General features: G+C 41.4%; 1 protein-coding gene across 2 annotated transcripts in view; it reads left to right on the top strand.

The window, feature by feature from the left end:
• Positions 1-12,878, top strand: part of mettl4 (methyltransferase 4, N6-adenosine) — a 90,405-nt gene that overhangs the window by 899 nt on the left and 76,628 nt on the right. Inside the window, exons 2-9 of one of the 2 annotated variants that reach the window (XM_084048774.1) lie at positions 1,065-1,130; positions 1,400-1,469; positions 2,240-2,533; positions 3,067-3,136; positions 3,488-3,662; positions 4,653-4,759; positions 4,902-4,993; positions 9,447-10,229. In XM_084048774.1, coding sequence (XP_083904900.1) covers positions 1,065-1,130; positions 1,400-1,469; positions 2,240-2,533; positions 3,067-3,136; positions 3,488-3,662; positions 4,653-4,759; positions 4,902-4,993; positions 9,447-9,820 — 1,248 coding nt within the window. In that variant the 3' untranslated portion in view covers positions 9,821-10,229. Of the gene's footprint in view, positions 1-1,064; positions 1,131-1,399; positions 1,470-2,239; positions 2,534-3,066; positions 3,137-3,487; positions 3,663-4,652; positions 4,760-4,901; positions 4,994-9,446; positions 10,230-12,878 lie in introns of those variants that run through there. The other variant, XM_084048775.1, reaches the window with a different exon arrangement.

Here is a 12,878-nt window from a genome sequence, read left to right as displayed (position 1 = left end):
CTACAAACAAAGTAACTAGTAACTAAAGTTTTCAAATAAATGTTGTGGAGTAAAAGTACAATATTTACCTCTGCCATGTAGTGGAGTAGAAGTAAAAGTATTGGAAATTGGAAATACTAAAGTAAAGTACATATACCAAAACATTAGTAAATGTACTTAGTTACTTTCCACCACTCGTTTACTTGTGTAGTAAAGTGCACATCTGTAGACTATTTTGCCTCCAGGCATTCCTTCGCCTTAGTTAATTTATTAAGGAAAGAAGGGGATTACATAGTTACAACTTTTCATGGTACAGCTCCAGACAAAGAGCACCAGCAAAAAGCTCCAAGCCCAGAGATTTGGGCTGACATATATACCCAGTGTGTATGCACATGCACACTGTCTTCTGTGTGTGTGTGTGTGTGTGTGTGTGTGTGTGTGTGTGTGTGTGTGTGTGTGTGTGTGTGTGTGTGTGTGCACAACTTGCAAGGATGTACTTCAGTGTGCATATATGTATGTGCGTTCGGTAGGTGTAAGTGTGTGTGTGTGTGTAAATGTGTATGTGTTAAATCTGTGTGTGTGAGTGTACATGCTCTCTGTGCGTGACTTGTGTGTGTGTGTGTGTGTGTGTGTGTGTGTGTGTGTGTGTGTGTGTGTGTGTGTGTGTGTGTGTGTGTGTGTGTGTGTGTGTGTGTGTGTGTATGTGGACGTACAGCATCCTAAAGGTCAACTAAGGTCAGGTGGCACCTGGCATGAATCCTGTGATATGGACATTTCACAGGACAGGACACAGACATGAAATGGCTATTTTCTAAAGATTTGCATACATTTTTTAAAAGTTGAAATGGGGCATTCTGCATAATGAGTACTTTTACTTTTGGTACTTGGTACTAAGTATATTCTGATGCCAATACTTTAGTACTTTTACCAAAGTAAATTCTGAATAACAGACCTTTATTTGTAACGGAGTATCTCTACATTGTGGTATTGATACTTTTACTAAAGTAAAAAAAAATAGTACTTCTTCCACCACTGCTGTTATTCATATTTTCCTATGGTTATTATACTCATATTTCTATCACCAGAAAAGGAAACGGAGACACAGTGATCTAAACCAAGGGGAAATTGATTCTCAAGTCTACCATGACAAGGTAAGTTGTACTTTGGAGATGTTCATTTACTTACCTCCAAGTCCTAAATTATCATCACATTAATTGCTATCCAGTCTGGTTTGGCAACTGGCATTTTGCCAACGATTTCCACAACGTGTCAAGATGTGTTTTTTTTTGTTGTATTTTTATGTTTGCATTTGTATTCTAGATCTGTCTTTCTTAATTATTTTTCATACTCAATTGTGTCTGGCAGACAACCAAAGTGCAAATGTATTTGGCTAATACAATTTATTCTGATACTGATACAGATCAGGGCTGTCATTCTGGAAGGAACTAAATCCTTGGTGAATGGTGCAAAATCTCATGGATATCTGGATGGTGTGTATAATGACTTTATCAACAGTGTGACTGGCAGGCAGTCAGGCACACTCACATAGACCTACTGTACACATGCACACTCACAGATAACCGGAACGCTCGTCCTAAAACACACTCGCCCCCATTTTAGGCATAGTTTTACTGAGGTTACGTTTATGAATAAGGTTAGGTGTAGGGCAGGCATAGTTTACCGAGGTTACGTTTAGGAATAGGACCTGTTTTGGGGCGAGCGTTCTTGTATTCCACTCACATAGACGTACTACACATGCACACTCATTAACAAATAATCCCATTGCTTCCTCCTCCTCTACTGCACAGCTTGTTTTTTTACATCCTTAATTACCATGAGTTGAGTTGAGTTGAACTACATCAACCTTATATCAACAAAATGGTCCTCGCCCTCTATGGAGTGAAGGCTTGTCTTGGATTTTGCATATTGTTAATAGGACATAAGTGTTGTTTTTTACTGGTTTTAATAACTTAAGCCTTATTTTATACTTCTGAAAATCTCAACCTTCATATTACTCATTGTCTGTCGGGTGGAAACCTGATGTCCAAAACTGTTACTTTTCGGGATTCAAATAAAAAAAATAGCAGATCGACAAGCTCAAAACGTGTCATTTTGCGCCGCTTTTCAAGCTTGTAGATCGACTACTTTTGCATTCATTTACGAAAAAAAAAAAAAAGTTAAAATATGGAGATAAGAGGTGAAAGACCTCTTATCTCCAAAGATATGGGTGAAAGACCAAGTTAACCTTATGACCTTACAGGTGTTTCAGCTTCCATGGAAGAGCCCCTTCCCAACCTGGACTGTAACCTAGCAGCCCTTTGTGACATGGCCAAAGAGCTCCCTCTAGTGGATGGTGGTGACCAGGACAACAACCTCGTTCAGTTTATTGCCACGGAGGACGGCTGTGCGACAAACCTTGATTTGTTTTCTCAAATAACGAAGAACAGCTCGGACTGGGCTGTGGAGGTTACACTGATGGGCGAGAAATATGTAATACCTCCACAGACAACCTTCTTGCTCTCTGACTTCTCCGCCATGCAACCGCTAGTCGATTGTGAGTGGAGATGTATCAGCCTGCTGTAATAGTACAATGTGTTGAGTGAGAGTGGTACACACACTAAGGTGTAAAAATGTACCTTCACGGGGTCAGTGATTGAACCAAATGGAGCATACATTTGGGACCATCTTTCTAAACTGTCATCATTTCTGGTTTGTGTTAATTTAGTTTTATTCCATTTAGTTTTTGTCACATTTTAAAATGACTTATCTCAGTTCTACTGGATCTCTTCCCCAGTAGTCCCTCCTCAACATTTTAGTCTTGTTTTTGTTTGTTGATGAAATTGTCAATATGTTTACCGGTAGTCATCATAGCTTAATTTTTATTTAGTTTTTATTTAGTTTTCTTCTGTGAAAAAAGGTAGTCGATGACATTTGTTGTCGTCATAGTTTTAGTCGACGAAATTAACACTGGTTTGAGGTAATATCAGCTAACTCCAACTAGAAAGTCACAGTCCGTCCTGATTTCATTTCTTGTTAATATTCACATGCATTTTGAGCCTAACCGTTGCTGTTTGTTTTCCGATACAGACGGAAGGAGATTTGACCTAATAGTTATGGATCCACCATGGGAGAACAAGTCCCTGAAAAGGAGTGGCAGGTATACAGTTAAACACAACATCATAGTGACATGTAAGGGTGGAACAATGAATCCAACTAACCAGTTTAATAATATATTCTTGATTTTATTCTTCTGTACTAAATATCTGTGCCCTAAACCCCCTTACACGTGACACACACACACACACACACACACACACACACACACACACACACACACACACACACACACACACACACACACACACGTGCACTTACACTCAAAGGACCACAGTGGAATAGGCTCTTAAGCATTGTCTTTTTATCCTTTTGACAGACATGTTTATGAATATGCAATTTTTCAATAAAGATGTCAATCAATAACAGAAAAGCTGTATTTATATTTATGCAGGTACAGATTTCTGCCCTCATCCAAGCTGAAGTTTCTCCCCATTCAACTGTTGGCCTCCCCGGGCTGCTTAGTGGTCACCTGGGTTACGAACAGGCCCAGCCACCTGCGATATGTCCGTGAAGAGCTGTACCCACACTGGGGCGTAGAACTACTGGCTGAATGGTTCTGGGTCAAGGTAAGAGCTGTACCCACACTGGGGGCGTAGAAACGTAGAAGTACTGGCTGAATAGTTCTGGGTCAAGGTAAGGAGTCCCTGGCCTTGGGCTGCTGAAGCACTGGAGTGTGGCTATCGCACGCCTTGTTAGGCCTGTCACTATTATCACATAATCGCCTGATCGCAATTACTCCAGATAATGGCAATTATTTAGCGTACTATTCAGACTCGTTTCCAGTCATCGTTATAAATTCATCTGTTCAAAAATGTTCATACAAAAAAAAGATTGACTATTTCCACTATTTAAATGTGTGGGTTTTTTTTTTTAAGTATGAACATTTGGTAAGAGAGACCAGACTCAAGAGAGTGACACACTGACAAGGGGTGCATTTCTCCTTTCCGACATGTCGCCTTTCCGACGTTGACGAACCCTATACCTAACCCTAACCCTAACCCTAACCGCACGCGGAAGCCACTAGTCGAAGTGGTGAGATGTCGGAATGGAGAGTGAACACCACTGACAAGATAAGTCAGTTCTTTATTTCTCCATTATGCCTTGCAGGAAAACAAACGTTTCGGCTATCCAGCCTTTGTCAGTGTGGGAAGGCTCTTGTCACTCGTGCGACCATTCTCTCTTACCAAATGTTTTAAGAGGACAACGCACCATGGGAGTCTGTGGTAACAAAAAGTTTAGTTATCGGTTTTTATTAAGTATAACTTTGTCCTATTTTGGACAAAGTTTTTATTTATTTTGATTATTGGTACCGGCCATTGTCAGTCATTTCTTTGTATTTTACATTTAATCATATCTGCCCTGTGCATTCTTTTTATTTTGGCAAATATGCAACCAGAAATGTAATTTACATGTGTACGTATGTTCCAATGTTCAATGCCAAAAACACAATTAAATGGTTAATCGCAATTATTTGTATGACAATTAATCATAAAGTAAAATTTCATGCCTTGTTTGGCATTTTTAAGATGCATTGAGGGTGTGCTATTTTCCCTCAGGTCACCAGGTCCGGTGAGTTTGTCTTTCCACTGGACTCGCAGCACAAGAAGCCTTATGAAGTGTTGGTGCTCGGACGATACCGTGAGGCTGGAAAGATCTCCCCAAGGTCTGAATATAGCCTTTATAAGTGTTATTCTATGCCAATGAGCTAAATCATTTTTCATCCTATATTATTTTTTTACTGTAATTCTATGAATGTAATAAAGTGTAGTAATATTTGTTTCCCTGACCTACTTGTCTTTTTTCAGCTCCTCAATGAAGTCAGAAGTCCCTGTGGAGGACCAGCGTTTGATTGTCAGTGTCCCATCAGCTCTTCACTCCCAGAAGCCCTCACTTTCTGGTAAATATTCCCACCATTTGTCTGGTTACTACTACTGGGTGTCACTATTGGCTGATGTACTAGTAAAATATAACCACTAGAGGGCAATGCTACAGCATGTATGATTGCGATCCTGCTGGGCACTGTCCTGTGACATGATCCAAATATGAAGAAAGAGTTCCATCATAGTGTTTTTTTCACGGAGGGTAAAAGCATTTCGGAGTACTTCTCACATCAGTTATGTTTGCAGTTTTAAACATTGAGAGATGTGTTTATGGCGGCAATAGCTCAGGAGGTACGAGCGGCCGCTTGGGAAACGGAAGGTTCCCAGTTCGATCCCGGGCTCCCCCAGAGTTAGTGACGAAGTGTCCTTGAGCAAGACACTGAACCCCTAATTGCTCCCGATGAGCTGGTTGGTCCCTTGCATGGTTTCTTCCGCCGTCGGTGTGTGAATGGGTGAATGTAATGCACATTGTAAAGCGCCTTGGATATTATGTTTATGATATTAGACGCCATTTACCATGTATTCATTTACAATAACTGATTTGGCAGATCCAAACTGACTGACTATAAAACTTTTGTCGCTTATATTTGCAACCCCCCCCCCCCCCTGTCTTCAGTAAGTTGTGTGCTGTTAAGACAGCAATGTGAGACCTTGACAATGAATATGTAGGGAGCCTATGAATAAGAGAGCCTTGACGTCATTTCCCTCCCTCAGGGGAAAGCGATTTATTGTGCTGTCTATGGAGGGCAAAACAGAACAGGAAGGTGTTGCTCAGTGTCCTTTTAGCTCCATAGAAATAGACAATACTTTCTTTGTGAAAATAGCAGGTTATTGTTTACTGACACTGACGCGTGTGTGTTACAATGGTTATGACGAAGTCTGCCTGAGTGCTTGAATCCACAGCTTGAAGATTGGTTATTTTCACAATATGTATCTGTAGAACCGAATACATGTAATGCCTCTCAACTCCTACAATTCCAAGTGCTTGTCAGGGTGGGGGGTCCCCAGTTCAAATATGATTATTTTGGGGGACGCGGCCTGAAAAGGTTGAGAACCACTGTTCTACATCAGTGGTTCTCAAACCTTTTTTTAATTTCAAGGACCCCCACAACTCTTGACAGTGCACAAATAGGACCAAATGGACCTGTAAGGGAAATGGAACTGTTTGGTTCCATTTGCACACTCTCAGAGTTATACAGACCTGTAATGGTCCATTTGGAACCCCCTCAAGGAACACCTGAGGGTCCCTGGGCGCCACTTTGAGAACCACTGTTCTACATAATACTCTTACTATACTCTGCTATTAGTTAGATGTGGTTATATCAAAGCTGGAAAATGAGCACTAGAAGTATGAAAAACAAATGCAACTGCAAACCTGAGGCGATCACTTGTGTGATGCCTTTTTATTGTACCTCAAAGAGCTGCAATATGGATGTTCAATTGTCAAGACTCAATATTGCCATGTCAAGCAAGATAGTTAGGAGATTCACTGTACTGGGAGTACACTCAAGAACAGACAGTAAGTATACTTAGAATACAAAATAATACCCTGTTTGCAGTATAGTGTACAGAAATGAAGTATGCAATCAGACTGATTTGTTAATAAACCTGTGTGCAAAGTTGCAAACTGCAAGCAATATGGAAGTGCAAAAGAAGTACTGCCTCGAAATAAACTAATTTGACTGAAGGAGTCGTTCCATAAAGACACAGATAAAATAAAATGACTTCAAGGAAGTAAAATCGATAACATGAAAAGTCTTCTTCCTGTAATCTTAACTTAGACTTAAGCTGTGACCTCAGTAGCCAATACGCCATAACCAGGGAGCCAAGGGCTCATGGAGTCTCTGACCCAGTGTCTCTCTGTAGCACTCACAGCCGGGCCCCTGACCCAGTGTCTCTCTGTAGGCCTTTAAAATAAGTCGGGAGGTTTTGTCGGCGAACATAATAATAATCGGACCAAATATCCTACAGTGTGTACTCACCCTAACTTGGTTACTTTACTAGTTACTTCTCTAAAAAGTAATGGTGTTACTTTGCTAGTTATTGCATTATATTAGTAACTTTTGGCATTACTTTTTTGCTTTAGTATTTGTGTGCGCAAAACTCAACTCTCATTTATTGTAGCTCCCTATGATGACAAGTTGTAGATATAGGAGTCATGTCTTCAACAACAACATAACTTGAAATGATTCTTTCTGGAGCAGATGCTCACCGTGATAGGGAACATGCCTCCATGTTAAACGTGGATGCGCGTTCCTGATCTCTCCATATTACATTTGGTGGAGGAGGGAATGCTGTTTACACTTTGAATGTGAATGATTTGAATTTTGTTTTGTTAATTAGGGGTTCCTTAACATTTTCATATTTGTGAAGGTTGAAGTAACTAGGGATGAGTTCAAATATTCGAATAATCATGCCAGTCTCCACATTCGATTTTCATGTGAGTCTTAAACATACTACCGTTTTTGTTTCTGTTGATTATGAAAACCAGTTGCTAGGCCAAAGCAATGCGGCTATGGGTGAATGGTGTGATTTTGATTTATTGTCGTTTGATTTATCAGCTGAGCCGATCAGATTTTCTGGTGTATATTTATGTTTAATACGCTTTGTGTGTTAATATTCGTCCCTAAGAGCAGTAGAATATTTGAAAACTTTAGCCTGGCATGCATATCCCTAAAAGTAACATTACCCTTTGTTACAATAAAACCAAGTTGAGTACTTTATTGGCTATGCCTGCCTTTTGACTGCCTTGTGCATCTGCCACGGACTGTTGGAGTTTATATGTTGAAGTGAGTCATTAGTATACAATTCATTTGAATTGGTGTGTGCATGTTGAACTTCCTTGTTTCCTTGTGTTTTACCTGTGGGGAATGTAGCCATACTGTAAGTATGGGAGCTAACTGGGTAGTTAAAGCCTCACTATGTAACTTTTTATTAATTAATAACATGTAATTGTGTTAATTGGGGTGGTTATATTTAGTCTCCCTGCTCTTCTATTGAAACATTTAGATTGTGTCAAAGCAAGGTCATGTCTCACCTAAACACAGGATCTGACTCGAATTTTGAGCTGATGGTCAAGGTTCAATTTATCCCCCGAGCAAGCAGTCTGGCTCTATTAGCTCAATGGTAAAAATTTCAGAAACCAGGTTCAAATCCGGGGTAGAAGAGGAAAGTTACATAATGCTGCTTTAATGAAGGTACTCGGTGTAATTACTGTAAGTGATTGTTATAACTGTATGAATAGAGCCCTCCACAGCATAATCGTATTTCTCACCTGGCCACTGCAAGATCAGTTTAATGTGAATTTCAGGAAAATGTCAGGCACCTTGCGTCGCCCGAAAGATGGTTGTAAGTGTGAAAGTAATATAACACTTTTTCTTCAGCAATTTCTTGGCAAAAGTCTGATGCACTGTCCCCTCTCAGAGGCTTAATAGGGTAATTAGAGCTCTTATTCCCTCTCCAACTTTGAGAGCTGAGTCACCGGTTGAGCCTGTCGAGTCGAGAGGTGCAGGTTTGGCCTTTACCTTTCCCTGACGTTTGTCTCTATGACGTGAAGAGAGAGACATAGGGAGGGAGGGAGAATGGGATGGTAGAGACTAGATGTAGGCTCGGTATGGAGAGAGGCTGTGACTCTGGGGCTTTTGAGCTCATTACCTTCCTGAGTGTTGGCCAAGTTTGAGCGTGATGGTGGCACATGTGTGCATGTGAACACTGAACAGACAGACCAGCACACAGAGGAGGCGGTGGGGAAGTGAAACGTATCTGTCAAATGTGTGCAGCGCCTGGAACAGCATTATTCACATATTCAAGGTCAGCGCCAGCCTCCACCTTCACAAACCTTCCCAGTGCACAGTCTAGTGTAGACCAACAAACAAAGTGCTTTCTAGCTAGAGCAGGGGTCTTCAACGTTTTTCAGGCCAAGGACCCCTTAGCTAAGAGAGAGATGAAGCAGGGACCCCCCCACTACATATTGTATAACATTATGTTGCAGATTAAACCTTTTCATAGATTTCATATAGACTTGTTTGACAGCACCATCATCAGTGTTGGATTCATGTTAATGTGTATTTTCAGACAGTTAACCACTTAAACCCTCAATACTTTGAAAACTTGTACTTGATCTTCTCTTTTTTCCCCTACACCAAACCTCTTTGCCGAAAATAGCCGAGGCATTGTGAGCGTGTAGATCTGCTATTTCCGGCTAATGTTCCCCTCAGAAAAGGAATTCTAGGGTTCAAGTGGTTGATGTAAAAAAAAGTTCTATCACACAAACATTTTGTCTTTGGCTTTCCCTGTAGTAACTCTAAGGACCCCCTAGGGGTCCCGGACCCCCTGTTGAAGACCCCTGCTGTAGAGAAATGATTGCAGAGATCTTTCAAGATATATATATATATATTTTTTTTTTACATTCTGAGTTTGCTATCTTTCATCCTCTTATACCTTTCCGGTCTCCTATACATCATTTAATAGAGGTACTGAGACCATATGTAGGTGCCGAAGCCCAGTGTCTGGAGCTGTTTGCCCGAAGCCTTCACCCCGGGTGGACCAGCTGGGGTAACGAAGTGATCAAGTTCCAGCACACCAGTTATTTCACCATGACAGCCATGGTGGACAACGTCACAGCCAGACAGACGGACGAAAGTAAAAGAGACAAACATACAGACACGCCCACCACAAACACGCCAGTGAAGTCCTCAGACAACAAGCCCGTAGAAGAACCTGTAAATTCCGCCGACAGACCCACGGAAATGCCAGCGAACTCCACAAACGTGTCCACAGAAATACAAGTCAATTCTTCCCTCGTTTCTTCCCTCGCCACTTCCCCTCCTCCCCCTGTGAGCTAATGACCGCTACGTGGCGGCTCCTCTCCAAGAACTTGTCACGTCACCGTATTCATTTCTTTTTGTAAAGATCATGATGCCCCTGAAATAGCTTCCCCTCTGTGCCCTTTGATCTGTACTTTTCATTAATTTGGAGATTCTTGGTGGTGCATTGGAGGTGGTGAATCCCAGGGCTGAAGATGAAAGTGCGTGTCTCTCTGAAGTACAGATCAAGGTTTTTTAGTTTTGAACTAAGTGCCACAGTTTCAACTCATAAGTTGAACACTATTTTTGTTTTTCCAACTATGTGAGGGGAAAAAAAACTATATTTTAGCATCTATTTAGATGGTCCAAATATTGCTGTTTTTACACGTTTTAAATGCTTTTTTAAAATGTATTTTAGAATGTGGACTATTAAAAGAAGTAGAGAATATCTTTCCATCATGATTGCACCGTCTAATGATTACCGTTTTCTACATATTTGAAACTCTTTACAAGTGTGTATACTGTATTGTAACATGTCAGGTCTTTAATCAAAGTGTTCATTGTGTTCTGCTTTAACCTGTCTTTGAGCAGTTTACAATGCCCAGTTATTTGTAGAACTAGACTATACTAATTTACTATGGTTTTATTCCATCGTACTAACCACTTTAAAGTGCTCATGTAGCCTATAGTCGCTACTTATGGGCTTGTTTTCATAGACCTGGTTGCTTATTTCTCTGGCAAAATCTGGCAACACTGGTAACTGCTGGTAATGATGACCACTGGCACATCGTGAGCGTTCCAATGGCCAGCACGGTGTGACTATGAGAGTTGACCACACAGTGGTAAATTGTGGATATTTCAGTGAAAGAATAAGGCCCGAGTCATACGTGGTTGCATGCCGTGTCACGCACCCAAAAACAGACGATCTATAAGCTCACATAACTGGGACACGGTGTGAGCTTGTAGATCAGCTATGTTTTGTGTGTGATGACGCCATGTGCAGCCCAGTATAAATCAGGCATACATTCACATTTCCCCTGGGTGGAAGGAAGGAGTACTATAGGGCAGTAGTAGCTGACCAACCAGCACAAGCTAAAATGGGCATAAAACCCGAGACTGATTTCGTAGTATTTGTTCCAGTTCAGGTAAAAACGACAGAAGGATAAAAACATAGCAGGCTGCATAAGGCTGACTTTATGGTAGTACTACACTGTGATGTAAGCAACAGGGCTGCAGATAATACAAATAATGGGTGTGTTATAGATTTAGGTGTGCTTACTTATTTACGCTTGCACATTTAGCACACCCATGTCTCTGGCACACCTAAATCTCATAAGATTTATTAATTGCTGTTGTGTTGCTTGCTGTGTTTTTAACCTGTACAGGAAAACAAAACAAGCCTTGGATTTCATTTCCCTTTTAATTGCACTGACGAAGGCTGGATAGCCGACGCGTTTGTTTCCTTTTCTAAAGGCATTATGGAGGAATGAAAAATCCTTGATCTTTTGACCCTTCACTTGCCAATGTTTCTTATGTTTTAAGCCATTAAGACCTGAGGCCGATAACACAAATGCCTTGTAAAGAAGTAGTTCTCAAACTTTTTTGTGTCAAGGACCCCCAAGATTATATGTATTTGGCCGGACGGACCCCCCTCAGAAGAGAAGATTTGTGTTGTGTTTCTTTTTGAAGATTTTTCAAAAATGTTCAATAATGGATTTACAAGCTTGCAGCGTGGCAGGAAGTGACACGCTGTGAACTTGTCTATTTTTGGGAACCACTGTTCTATACGCCTGTTCTAAATAGTTTTTTATAAAACGAATGTTATTATATAGCTAAGATCTAAAATGAAACGGATGCTTTCCCGGTTTAAATGGGTTAATTGTACCACTCACTGAGCTGTCACTATGAGCGACCTTGCAGAGGAAGGTATATAAGCATGTCAAGCATGGCCTAGAAGAGAAAAAAAAGTTCTCTTCTTTGTGAATAAATAAGGCTGTAGGTATGGTATGTGTTAAACTCATTATTATCTGGGCATCCATCATAGCCCCTCAGTAACCAACTTGGTGCAAAGGCAAATGCCCGGTTGAACATTTCAGTCAGGACAACTCATTAATTGAATTCAAATATTTGTTTATGAATATAAAATGAGCACGGTTTGGCGATGATGCATCTGCTTTTAGGTGCTCAGAGGGAGCACACAACATCTCCCCTAACCAAATAGCAGACTTCCTATTCCCTGCTATTAGGCTACATTAAAGCAGATCCAATACAACAGGTGGTAACGGGGGTGGTGAAGGTTGAGCAGCAGTTTCTAGAAGGGCATTTCAAATTTGGTGTTGGTCAAAGAAGGTCCCATCCAGGTTTTTTTAGGCTTGTTTTAAATGAGCTGCTAAGGGACCAATACACCGTATATTTGCCAGACCCAGGGGGTCTTACATGAGGCTTTGTACCTGTTTTCCCCATACATGGGCATGCCCCCTTTGTCCTTAGGCCCCAGCCATAAAAGTCTGTCCCCCTTTCGCCCATACATGGGCATGTTTTGTACCTGTTTTCTCCATACATGGGCATGCCCCCTTTGTCCTTAGGCCCCAGCCATAAAAGTCTGTCCCCCTTTCGTCCATACATGGGCGTGTTTTGTACCTGTTTTCTCCATACATGGGCATGCCCCTTTTGTCCTTAGGCCCCAGCCATAAAAGTCTGTCCCCCTTTCGTCCATATATGGGCATACACAGGCTGACACGTCATGTGTCACGGGTCTGGCAGAACCAGGTCTCCTGGTCTTGTTTTTCAGAGATGTTCTCAGGACCTATGACGAGCAGCAAATAAGCTATGCAAACTTCCCCATTTAAATGGAGTGCTCTATTATTTAAATGTGTATTGTTGACAATAGAAGCGTGGAGCTGAGGCCAGCCACACAAGCGACTGCACTGAGTTCCCTGACTGACCTTGCTCTAGCTGCTCCCCTGACCTATTGTCTGTGGAGTCCTGTGATCAAGATGTATCAGTCAGAGTTCACAGGTTCCATTCTAATGGGCTATCATCACTGCCTTCCAACCCGTGCTTGCCCTGGGTAGGCAACCTGGCCTGGCGGGACGTT

Source organism: Gymnoscopelus microlampas, assembly GCF_963454915.1.
Source record: "Gymnoscopelus microlampas genome assembly, chromosome: 22".
Classification (NCBI taxonomy): Eukaryota; Metazoa; Chordata; class Actinopteri; order Myctophiformes; family Myctophidae; genus Gymnoscopelus; species Gymnoscopelus microlampas.
Note: the sequence above shows the minus strand (reverse complement) of the source record. Positions and strands in the feature narration are given on the sequence as shown.